This window comes from Prionailurus bengalensis, chromosome B4 (assembly GCF_016509475.1).
Source record: "Prionailurus bengalensis isolate Pbe53 chromosome B4, Fcat_Pben_1.1_paternal_pri, whole genome shotgun sequence".
Lineage (NCBI taxonomy): Eukaryota > Metazoa > Chordata > Mammalia > Carnivora > Felidae > Prionailurus > Prionailurus bengalensis.
Window position 1 is genome coordinate 31307911 of NC_057358.1, and position 13082 is coordinate 31320992.

The 13082-nt window shown below is 38.6% G+C and overlaps 1 protein-coding gene across 21 annotated transcripts in view; it reads right to left on the reverse strand.

Moving 5' to 3' along the window:
- The window catches only part of PARD3 (par-3 family cell polarity regulator), a 674219-nt gene that overhangs the window by 359955 nt on the left and 301182 nt on the right, over positions 1 to 13082 (reverse strand). For all 21 annotated transcript variants that reach the window (XM_043563582.1, XM_043563576.1, XM_043563584.1 and 18 more), the window contains one exon: positions 2144 to 2322. In XM_043563582.1, the coding sequence (XP_043419517.1) occupies positions 2144 to 2322 (179 nt within the window). The remainder of the gene's footprint in view (positions 1 to 2143; positions 2323 to 13082) is intronic.

Consider the following 13082-nt stretch of genomic DNA (forward strand, 5'->3'; position numbering starts at 1 on the left):
CAAGCTTCACAAGTGACAAGAGACAAGGTGAGCACACCCAGAGACAGGGTGCTAGCATCTATAGGCAGATGCAGGGGGCAGGATTCCAGGTTCCTGCCCCGCAGCCTCTGCTTCTTTCCTGGGCAGATGCACCGTACTGCATCGTTCAGATGGTTCTCAATGATTTTCTGAGAAAGCACTTCTCAGTATTAAGTCCTCTCATGTTAAAATAGCTACTGTGGGGGGCGCCTGGGTGGCTCAGTTGGTTGAGCATCTGAGTTCGGCTCAGATCATGATCTCACAGCTCGTGAGTTCGAGCCCCGCGTCGGGCTCTGTGCTGACAGCTCGGAGCCTGGAGCCTGCTTCGGATTCTATGTCTTCTCTCTCTGCCCCTCCCTGACTCATGCTGTCTCTCTCTGTCTCTCAAAAATAAACAAACATTAAAACAAATAATAAAAAATAAATAAAATAAAATAGCTACTGTGGTTCTGTTTTCCGCAAGTGAAGCTGACTCACATAGCTAACATGCTGAAGGAGTTAAAAAGAAAACCCTGTACCTCAATGACTTTTGACCCACTATCTTTTTTTTTTTTTAATGCTTATTTATTTTTGAGAGAGAGACAGAGAATGAGTGGGAGAGGGACAGAGAAAGAGGGGGACACAGAATTTGAAGCAGGATCCAGGCTCTGAGCTGTCAGCACATAGCCTGATGCGGGGCTCAAACTCACAAACCAGGAGATCATGACCTAAACCAAAGTCTGATGCTTAACCAACTGAGGCACCCAGGCGTGCCTGACCCACTAGCCTTAAACAATGGGAAAACCTTTTTAGTAAGTAATGAATTTTTTTTAATTGCCAACTTGACTTGTTTATATACTTGTAAATATCCATGTAAATTAAGTCTATTTTGAACACAAATTAAATGTCATGAGGCATTTTCATAAATTGGATTCTGCTTCTTCGGACGGTCTACTTCATGATAAAGCATTCTAAAATTTCAAGCTAATCTCAATGACAAGATACTCCAATTTGATTCCTCATCAAATACATAATAAAATATTTCAGAAGAGTAAGCCTAACAGTTAAACGCCTATTCCAAAACATTAGCGACCACAGTACACTGTGTTTTCCCGGTAGATTCTTCTCAGTTAAGGTACTCTAGGTACTCTAAGTATTTTTCCCTCTAAATGAACTACTACAAAGAAGAGTTTGTAAAAATGCAACACCAAGTTAAAAAAATTTAAAACAGGTATTTTCACATAGATGCAAAGGATAAATCAAGCAAATCATAAGCTATATGCATTTTAATATTAATATGTAATTAGTATAGTTCCACATTTCTCAATATACATGATGCTCAATTGCTATCTGCATTGAAAAAAAATATTCATTCATTCATTCAACAGACATTTACTGACACTCAACAGTTTCAGGAGTGAAAATGACAAACAGTGCTTAAAGCTCATCGAGTAAAAAGTTAGAGGTAAAACAGAATAGGATGTTAAGAGTTCTATAGGAATATATGATGAAGAGCATTAAGAAACAAATTGAAAAAAACAGAATAAACTAAAATAAAGTTTATTTTTTAGACTAAATAAATTAGATCACAGACTGAAATAAATTAGGTCAAAGAAGAAAATGTTATTAAGACCAGACAGTACACTTCCATTCTGTAGGAAGATAAAATTATCAATGGAGCAGTTAGAATAAATGACTGTGGAGTCCACTTTCATCCTTAAAAATCCATAATGTTATAATTTCTTTAATGCACCTCATGAATCAATACGAATATCTGCTTATACATGTGTAAAATATCTTTGTAAGGACATGCAAAAAGGTAAGAGGACTGCCCCTGAAGAAAAACAGGATGACTAGTTTTTCTTCAAAAAACACAAAGGACAAACACATTGCATGTCAGAAGTTTTCATTTTTAATCATAAATATATTATCTATTCAAAAAAACGGATACATATATAAATGTATAAATAGCATGAAATTTCTCAGAAACTGCAAGGGCAACATAAAACAGCAAGTTATCTCGACTTTGACGGAGAAGTTGATAAGTACACACACAAAGGGCCATAGTGAAGATGTGCTAGAAGCAAAGGATCCAGTCAACAGTTGACATTCATCATTGATACTAATACAAAATAGAAATGGTTACCTTCCTGTCACAGGTTTTAGGGCTAGCAGCTGTGTTTTGCTTAAGGAAGCCAGCTGTTGTTGACCAGCGTGTGGGGTTTTTCCGCGAAGGCTCTTCAGAAGAAAAATTATTATCACTAATGGAAGTTGAAAGGCCAATTAAAGCTGGGTCACTGCTTCGTCGGACATGAAGAGGCATATCTATAAATACAAAAAAGCATTATATTTTTAAAAAAGATAACTAATGTCTGAAAACTGCATGTTAGGATAAAGGTAGGGAAATCCAAAAAATTAAAGACTAGAGTAACACTTTTAAGGTGACAGTGGGTCAGCATTCTAAATAGAGACTCCATTAGCTCCTTTAAAGCACTTTTCAGCAAAAGAAAAGGACTACGTATGAGATAACCTGCTCTGGAGTAAGACTGCCCAGGCTCCTAATTGCACTTCACCAAGTTGTGGTTCTGCGCAAGTTGCCTGACTACTGTCTGCCTCTAGTCCCTTCCTATGTGAATGGCCATAGAATAGAAACTTTGAGGGTATCTTGAGGTCTAAATGAGATAAATTCTTAAAACAGTACCAAATATTTTTAAGTAAAATATCATACATATTCTAAAAGATAAATAACAATGTATCCATGGAACAAATTTCATCTCACTTTTAATCATATCTGGATTAAAGATACACAACCTAAACTGTTTGGCTTGTCCATTAAAGAATTCTGTTAAGTAAGATAATTATTTTCTTCAAGGAAGTACTACCAGAAAATATAGAACATAAACATATTCCTTATCCTTAAATGGAAGTCTTGAAAGCAATTGCTAATACACAGTTAGTGTCTGCAATATACTCGCATACACAATTACATGAAAGACAGTGTTTTAGCAATTGTATTCACATAAAAGAGAAGTCTGTTTGCAACTGTTATAACACAATCATTAACAAGCTCAGGCTAATGTTTGTATCAGTAGCACTGAGCACATCTTAGCAGATACAATCACTGGTACAGCAGAGAAGGAACAAGTCTGTAACACTGGGAATGAGAATCAAAAACTCCACTCATCAACTGAGCAAAATCGCTCAAAAACATAATAAATATAAGACAAAAAATTCAGCTTAATTATGTGAGAGATCATCTGTTTTCAAAAACTAGAATGCAAGGTAAATATTTATAGAAAGTCTCTAATGAAACCGCTTTAATGGTGGTGTAAACTCAGCATTTACTCTATGAAAACCATTTTGGGAACACGGATACATTGATCAATGGTGTGGATACATAGATCCTAGACAATACTCAACTAAACACAGACTATTTATACACATTGAAGGTGATATTCAAACCACTGTCAATCCAATAGTCTCAAAGATGTTAAAGCAAATTAGAAATGATCAGAGAAAACAGAAGCGTATCAATCGTTTAACACTGCTTTTAACATATGTTTCTACATCATGAGGATTTGATAATAATAGAGCCTGAGGAACATCACCAGAAAAAAAATATGCTGAACATTTAACATTGTTAATTGTTATCTTAATTTGCTGGGAGTAACACATGAAAATTATTAGAGAAAAATGATTTCTAATTTTTAAGTGTAAGTAAAAGCATGTGACAGCCCTTAACTACTTACATTGCACCCAAAAATAAAACACACTAAGAACTATATAGTCATTTTCAAAACAGGTTCACAAAAATATACATCTAAAAATCTATGTGTTAACACTACAATGTTTTTACTATAAACAAAACTTCCCTCCCAAATAACAAGATTGTTCCCATCAAATCAAAAATGTAAGCAGAAAAGCAAAATAAGGAGGGGGAAGAAAAAAATAGCTCTGGAAAATAATACTGCTTCTTGGATATGAGTTCTGTTGCATTCCAATTATAGGGGTGTTATTAATCTAGCTGTTAAGGAACTCTGCACACCTCAATTTCTATGTGTGTGTATGCATGCATGTGTGCATTGTGTGTGTAAGTCTAAAGGAAGCACTACTCACAAGAGATGGTCTTTAAAAAACAGTACAGAAGTAACGATCAAAAGTTCTATCCACAATAAAACAATCACATAAAAAGTATATTTCAACCCCAAAATAAATCAAGAACTATATAGTGTCTCTGAATTTGCTTAGACAAAATAAAACAGCTTACTATACCTGCTTTTGAAAATATTTCCCAGAAAAAAAATAAATTGCATATAGGATGCAGATAAAGAGGACCATCATCTTCTGATGGGACATGATCACTGTGTTAATCTGTTAGTCTGAAACAGGTAAAAATAACTAGCCTTTTACCTCTGGTATCTACAACTCTTGAAATTATAGATGTGGGGGGAAAGGGAAACTAGAGAGGAGGTAGGTGACAGTGGGGACTGCAGACCCTATGGGCTGTCCCTTCTGGGTAGATGCCAGGGCACTGGACCAGGGCAGCATTTACATAATTGCAGGGTGAGGGACGACCCAGGAGATGCACTATTTAGCAGCCCTTCCTGTCAGTTCTTTGCACATTAAACTTTGTCTTCATTTTAGTGATATCCATAAAAGGAAATAATAGATAGGATAGTATGGGTCTTTCACTTGTACTACCTAGTAACCAAGTACCCTTATGCAATTTCAAGGCTCCATCTTTTCATTTCTGCCCACTGTCACAGTCAGGAAGGTGTCCTAGGCTTGAGTACTGGGCTAATGAGAAAAGAACAGAACTCAATTTAAAAAGTAAACAATGTGTACGTAATAAAAAAAAATGCCAAGTAGTATCCTGATCATCTTGAAATCAAGGTTTTCCTACAGTTCGATGGGTTGAAAGAACAGAACCATCATAGTGCATGCCAGCAGCATCACTAGGTCCAAACGCAAAGACCACATGCACACGGTGGTGGTCTACACTCATGCTGCCTGTGATTAGACTCAGCAACACACCGCTGTCTCTCACACTGATGTGGTAAGTTTGTATTTGCATTAGTTTATAATTTCTTCTTGGTTTTATGGTTGCATGAAAATTATGGGCATTTTTATACAGTTTATACACACACACACACACACACACACACACACACACACTTAAGTAACCTTATATTAGAACCACTGACTTAACTTGCAACGATGTGAATTTTTTTTTAATAAGTTTCTACATTAGTCACAACGGAGAAACATGTGACTCACTTTACAGATGAGTAAGCTGAGGCTCAGCAAGACGACATGAGGAGCTCAGGAACTATTTCCTGGCCAGACCTTCAGGCGCCCTGGTCAGTGCTGAATCACCGTCCAAATCACGAAATTAGTTCTATTAATCAGCAATTCACTGGAAAACAAATTCCATTTCCAGCTACTTAGAGATACATGTTAGTCTCAATTTAGTACAAGGGAAAAGTTTTGTTGTTTTCTAAGTAGAATTATATACATTGAGAAGTCATACACTGATTTTAACTAATACCATCATTTGATTTCAGAAAGTTAAAGAAATACTACGTTAGTTATACATAGAGATTGAAACAGCAGCCATCCCAATTTCAGACATGTTAAAGAAAGAAAAGCTTACTGGTTAAGTAGAAGTAGTACAATGGTAAGATGTTTTTAAATTTTTTTTAGGTGGTTATTTCTGAGAGAGACAGAGACACCAAGCTGGGGAGGGGCAGACAGAGACAGAGACACAGAATCTGAAGCAGGCTCTGAGTTGTCAGCACAGAGCCTGACACGGGGCCTGAACTCACGAACCGTGAGATCATGACCTGAGGTGAAGTCAGACGCTTAACCAACTGAGCCACCCAGGCACCCCCAATGTGTAAGATGTTTAAGTATGCCCCAAAGGAGACCAGCCTAGACCAATGTTCTCCAAATTTTGATCTCACGACACTTTGACTTGAAAAATTACTGAGGACCCCAAAGAGCTTTTGTTTGTATGGGTTATAGCTAGGGATGTTTACCATATTAGAAGTGGAAATGAAAACAATTTAAATATTTATTCCTTAGTTCATTTTTAACTTAATAATAAACCCATTATACGTTAACATTAACAACAGAATTTTAGAAAATTCTATTTTACAAAACAAAGCATATTTAGTGAGAGAGTAGCATTGTTTTACATTTTGCTTGAGAGATGACATCTGGATTCTCATCCTTGCTTCTGATTTCAATGTGCTGCAACATGTCAAGTATATGAAGAAAAAAAGAATACCACAAATATTTAGCTGGAATACCATTTTAATAATCTTTCCAGAACTATAGATACTCTTCTTTGATACCACACCAAAACTTGACAAATGACATTTCTCAAAGGTTAGCTGCAATATGGAATGTAAACTTCTTATTCTTTGCACAGTAAAATCTACTTGTCTTATACTTTGAATGGATCTTTTACTGATGAGAAAATTCTGTAACATTAGCTATTTGGAATGTATTGTTGGCTTATACCACTCTTAGAAATGTTGATATATTTCTGCATATCAGAAAATCACGTATGTGAATATTACTACCAATTCATGAGAAAAGTCATTAAGTGTTGGGAAGCTATCATATTCATGGCAGAATATATGTTTTCCAATATCTAATTTTCAGTAGAAGGCTTACATGTTTTCTTTGGCAATAAATACTGTTCGTTATTTGCCACGTAATGCAGGCTCACTTCATTCATTTTCTAGAAACTGCCAGATACCAAAGTCTAAGAACCAGTTTTCCGTCTTTTTTTTTTTTTTAACGTTTATTTATTTTTGAGACAGAGAGAGACAGAGCATGAATGGGGGAGGGTCAGAGAGAGAGGGAGACACAGAATCCGAAACAGGCTCCAGGCTCCGAGCTGTCAGCACAGAGCCCGATGCGGGGCTCGAACTCACGGACAGAGAGATCACGACCTGAGCCGAGGTCAGCCGCTCAACCGACTGAGCCACCCAGGCGCCCCCCGTCTTTTTTTTTTTAAAAAACAAAACAAAACAAAAAAGCAAAAGAAAAAAAAAGACAGACAAGTGGTGTTTCATTAAAAAATGGTTACCTCAGCTTATAAATGCAAACCATCACATACAAGTTTTTCTCAACATAACCACGAATCTTCAATGCATAGAAGTACTTTATGCCTACCTACCACTTTAACAACATATTAAATTGTGTACTCAAAAGTCATTATTTAATCAGAACAATCATTTTTGCTGCTTCATTAAGGGCAGCAGATGGAAATCCCTTTGTTTCTTAAAGTGTGAGCATATTGGGTGGAGAATACATTTGGTGCCACCATCCGGCATTTTACCCATCAGTGCCTGAGCACCATGGTGCAGACTATCAACCCAGTGAAAAACACAAAATATATTTTGGTAATACTATGAAAAATAGTCTTGCCCTAACAACCTCGTAGAAATGATCTTAGTGGCTCCCAAGGATGCACAAACCTCACATTAAGGACCGCTGGCCTAGACTGGTGGCCATTGGGCATGTCGGTCCCTTGTCCAGGCCTTGGTCTCCTAACCTTTACAACCAGACCTTGCACTAATGGGATAAGAAATTTCTTAATGACAAAAACAGATGTCATTCCAAATATGTTCATATACTACACTAGTGATCACCTACCAAATCTCATCCTAATAGAACTTATAACAATTTATAAAAAATGAACTAGAAAAAAAACTTTTCCAAAGCAGTATCTATAGCCATTATCAAGTGTCTCTAAATGGGTTAAAGTATTACAAGCAACAGAGGAGAATGAAAATACATGAACTGTAGGTAATGGGGTAGAAGTAGCCACAAATGGCATGTGGTCTTTTGCCAAGTTGAACCTGATTACAAAGGAGATCACTAGAGGGGCGCCTGGGTGGCTCAGGTCACAATATCACGGTCGTGAGATCGAGCCCCGCGTTGGGCTCTGCACTGAGCGTAGAGCCTAGTTGGGATTCTCTCTCTGCCCCTCTCCTGCTCGTGTGCACATGTGCATGCTTTCTCTCTCTCTCAAAATAAACATAAAAAAAATAAATTAAAAAAATAAAGATCACTATAAACACTTGGCCTTATCAACAAAATGACTCACAAAACACAACTACCTGGTTCATCTGACAGGCTTCCCATCTTTCATGGTTCTGATAAAACATATTATACAAAGAATGCAATTTTGTCATGGTCTCAGAGGAACAGAATATGAATACAGCCTTTTCCTCTATGGTTTGCCCATGGCCTATCTCAGCAATTTCTGTTCTTTACAGTAATTAGAAATAATAGAAGCTTCTTGTTTAAGGTAATTTGGTCATTATTATTACAATTCCTCATCCTCAATTTTAGGAAAATCAATGCATTTAAAAACATGATAATAAACTTTCTCTTCCCATAATCTTCTGATTTATTTAATATATAGATTTTCTAAGTATATCCTCTGAAATATTAAAAAGAAAATTCAAAGATGAGGATCTTCAATAATTAAGCTGCTGGAGGGAGCACACAGGGACTGGTGCGATGTCACTGGGTCCAGGATGATCGTGGAGGCTGTTTGATGTGTGCATTCCTTTGAAGAGTGGCTAAAACAGCAATCAACCGTCATCACAAGATTTCAAATTCTCTGTGCCACTAATGTACTGTAAATATTGATTTGCCTTTCTACGTAAGGTGCCTTTTAAATAAGTGGAAACTGGCAAATCTAATAATGAGTTAGAGCAAATACTAAAAGGGCAGACATATACATTTTTAACTGTTAACTATAAAGCCCCTACTTCTAATCAACTTTCTCTTCCTTCTCTTCTTTCATTCTCCCAGTGATTTCTAAATTCTTTAACCACTCAAATCAGTGAATAAACCTTTTCCAAGAAGACAGGAATAAGCCGTTGAGGTAGTTAATCATATCTAAAAATAATATGCAGTTACATACGTTCTATTAGAATTTATGATGCAAACAGCATAATTACTCTTCATGTGAAATGAAGACCATCTCCCCAATCTTCAGGGCAATTACACATTTTCTAAAAACACATCTCACAGTGAGAAGTACCACGTTATTAACACATGCCATGGGGATAAAAAACCCATCATCAATATTGCAAAATTGACCTTCCAATATATGCTGCCCTTTGTATAAAGGTGCTTCTCATGTTTCAGCGACTGAGGAAAAATCCTTGAAGAAATGTGTGGAGTGCAAGGCACAAAATAAGCTCTAAAAAACAGTGAATAACTCAGAAGGATATAAAATGAGTCTTATCACCTGTTATTAACTATATCTATATCTATATCTATAAAGAATAAATAAATAATATTCTAGTTGGAAGGTGCCCTAGAAATAAACTGAAACATCACATTCACAGATGAGTTCACTGAGGCCCAGAGAGGTAGTTTAAGGGCTGGGTCAAAGGCTACCCTGCTCCTCAGTGACCCAGCTGTACCTAGAATACTTGTTAATTGACTCCCTGCTCTGTGCAATCTGGACAGGACCACACTGCTCTCCTGGGAGAACTGAGGCATATCAAATCCACAATATGCTTCTACTTCACTAGAGAGAACAGGTGATTTGGGGGAAAGGTTCAGTTTAAAACACATTTCTCATAGATAACGGAATATTTGCAATGGTTCCACTGAATCATAGGACACATAAAAGAAGGGAAAAGAAAGTCAATGTCATATAAACATTCTCAAAGAAAAACCAAGAATGTTTCTGAAGCATGTTAAATTTGTAATTTTGGAATTCTCATTCAGAAACTGAGGATATAAACACCCTGACCAAAACTCTCCAAATACTCACATGAGTACAAGTGGGGAGATGTGAATAAGACAGGTGGGCTGTATTAATGTTAATATTGGTATGATATAATACTACAGTTTTTCAAAATCTTGCCATTGAGGGAAACACCAAAAGAATCTCTCTGTATTACTTCTTACAACTGCATGGGATTCTGCAATTACCCCAATTTAAAAAATAATCATAAAATAAAAAAGCCTTCCCAAGAGTTAAGCAGAAAATCCCAGGTGAGATGTCTCAATGTCAAGGCCCACATTAATCAGGACTTAAGGAATCTTTCCAACACTATTTCCCATAATACTCTTCTCAGGACCCAGTACTCAGCTGCCATACACATCACATGTACCCTGTCGACCCTCCACACCGATGTCTCCTCCAACACACTCCACAGTGCAATAACTCCATCCCTCACCGGCTCCAATAACTTACACTGGCCAGCAACTGCCCTCCATCCACCCACATGGCCCACTGTACAGTGTCCTAACTCCTCAAATCCATCAGATCCAGTGTTAGTATCCCAGCAGCAAATAGTTGGCTGATTCAGAAAGGGGTGATTGAGAAAAATCTAAGGAAGAACTGCTTACAAATATATGGCAGAATTAAGGAAAAACAGCAAGAGATGAAGTATCCATTACACTTTTACCACACCAAGGCAGGGGAGATGTGGCTTTCACTGCAAGGGTGGACACAGCTCCCAGCAAACCACAGCCAGGCAGGGAAGGAGTGAGGCCCATCTATCCTTCCTACGCTCCATCAGTGCCCAGCTGGTGCATCTGCCCCTGGCCCCCACCAACCCAAGCACGAACGGGAAAGCACAGAGTCTGACTGCTACTAGAGAGGCTGGTCCTTACCGCATGAGGCAAAGTGGACCTAAGGAACACAGACTATGTAGCTCGGGATTCTACTAGTTCCTATGCCCCTTTCTCCCACCGCAGTTTGTTTCCACTGCTATCGTGTCAGCCAGCCATTAACTCAGAGGACAAGTATTCACCCTATTCATGGTAACTGCCCACTCTCCCACCCTCCCTGCCCCCCAACGCACACATGAGCGGGCGCGCGCGCGCACGCGCGCGCACACACACACACACACACACACACACAAAGTAGAAACTAAAAATGTTTTAAAGTTGGTTAACATATATCAGTCAGGAATAAAAAATTTCCCAATTGTTAAAGATGCAATTCAGGGGTTCCTTACTTGTCTCTGAGGGTGGAAAAGAGTGGTGATGGTATGTGAGAAAAACAGGCTTCAGAGGTTAAAAAAAAAAAAACAAAACACAAAACCTTTCACTTTTATCTTTCTGTATCCTGGAGGAGAGAGAAGGGCCTGGCTGGAGGGTGTTATGTAAATAACCAGCTGCTTACAAAAATATGCACTGGCTACTGATCCTGTATATAAAAACTCAGTGTCCCCAAATCCTTTGCTAAGACAGTGACATCTCAGGGAAAATAGTTCTGCCAGAATCCTGAGCACCTGCCAAGAGCCCATCAGGGAGTGTTCAGGCCAGCCCAAAGAGCAGCGAAAGCAAAACTCCACAAAGGTGGTCTTTTCCCTTTTATCTAATTTTGGTGTCCCTTTTTTGTTTTGCTATGGCAGGTAAATGTCTGGCTTACTTCAATCAACAAACATGTGTGAACATTTGTTAGACACTACTATTCTAGAGATTTTAAAAACTAATGACTATACAGCCAAGGGTTTTTTGAAAGTCATTTATTGTGGAAAAATCATTCCAAGTGAATCCTACTCTCTGAACATTCAAAAGGGAACAAACAGTCTAACAGACCACCCCCTGCCCAGTGATAAAAACCCACTAGTAAGAGGAAGAAAGTAAAGGGAAGAAGAGTGATACATACAACAAGGTGCCCTGATGAAAATAACCACAGGTGGGGAGCAAACTGTTTGAACAACTGGCACCTTTCTTTGGGAGAAATTTTTGGCTTGTTTTTGTACTTTCAGAAAAATACCTCAATGAGCAATGAGGGGACTGGAGTTGAGACCATCAGAATGAACTAAAAAGAAACAATGAGAGAAAGAAAAAGAAAGACAGAGAGCAAGGGCATGGACCCAGGAGCACGCAAGCAGGCAAGAGCTAGCTAAGCTATGTTCCTTCAAACATGAACAAAATATCTAGAGATGATAAAGAACACAGGTGGGAGGTTACTACATTATGGTTATAGATAATGTTCTCCCTCACACGATGTGGCCAGTGGTACATGTGTCATCTGTCTATTTCCATACATCCAATGGCCCCAACTAGAGGGTAAGATCCATGAAGGATCTTGATAAGATAAGGCTGCTTCATCGCTCCCTTTTTCTTTAACCCACTGTTATTAAGCTTCCTCCCCACACGTCCACTAAAATAGCTTTTGACATAGAACACCATAAACCTTGTCTTCGTTAATAGAGATTTTTGCGCACCGCCTCTCCAGGGGGGCTCCTGGTGAGCAGCAGGGACCTGGTCTCTGCCCCTAGAGTCTGCAGTGCCGTGGGGAAGGCAAATTATCTGGCCCTTTAGAGTGGGATGGTGGGTGCTTCAGGAGAAGAATAGAACACTACCAAAACACCTCAGAGGGGCACCTTTTTGAAGAACATCAGGAGAGAAGGGACAGCTACATTTTCCTTACTGTCCTTTTAAACTCTCTTTGTGCCTCCTCTCTTGGAAAGCCTCTGACCGATTCTTCATGACTGAGGCACTCCTCTTATGGGCTGCCTGTTCCTGTCATTGCATTTGCCACGCTGTCATCGTAAGTTTTAGGGTCTGCATCCCCACTAGCACACAGCTCCTAGAGAACAATACTGCACTTTCACCGTCACAATCCCTTAACACACATTTGCTGACTCAACAAAGGAATGAATGACTAAGACATCAAAACTGAAGTTTTGGGTTTGTCTAGTTTTGGAGTGGTTTGGGAGCAGTGATGGGGGTGTTTGGCAAGTGGGATAAAGAGGAAAAAAGACACACAGTCAAAGCCTGCAGAGGCGAAGGCCAGACACCTAAATTGTAGAGAATTAAAAGGACTGCAAAAAAGGCAGCACAGCTGAAATACAGAGTTAAAGATGTGACATGGGAAAGATAAAGCAAGGGAGGTACCCCTAAAGGCACCAGCATAGGGACCTGTAAGTCAGAGACTCTTCAACTTTAACGTGCATACAACAAAACAGGGGATGTTGTGAAGATGATCTGTAGGTCTTAGTTCATGGAAGACTTCAAATTCTGCATTTCTGATGTCCCAGTGACATCCATGCTGCTGGTTTGACTGCACACTTTAAGAA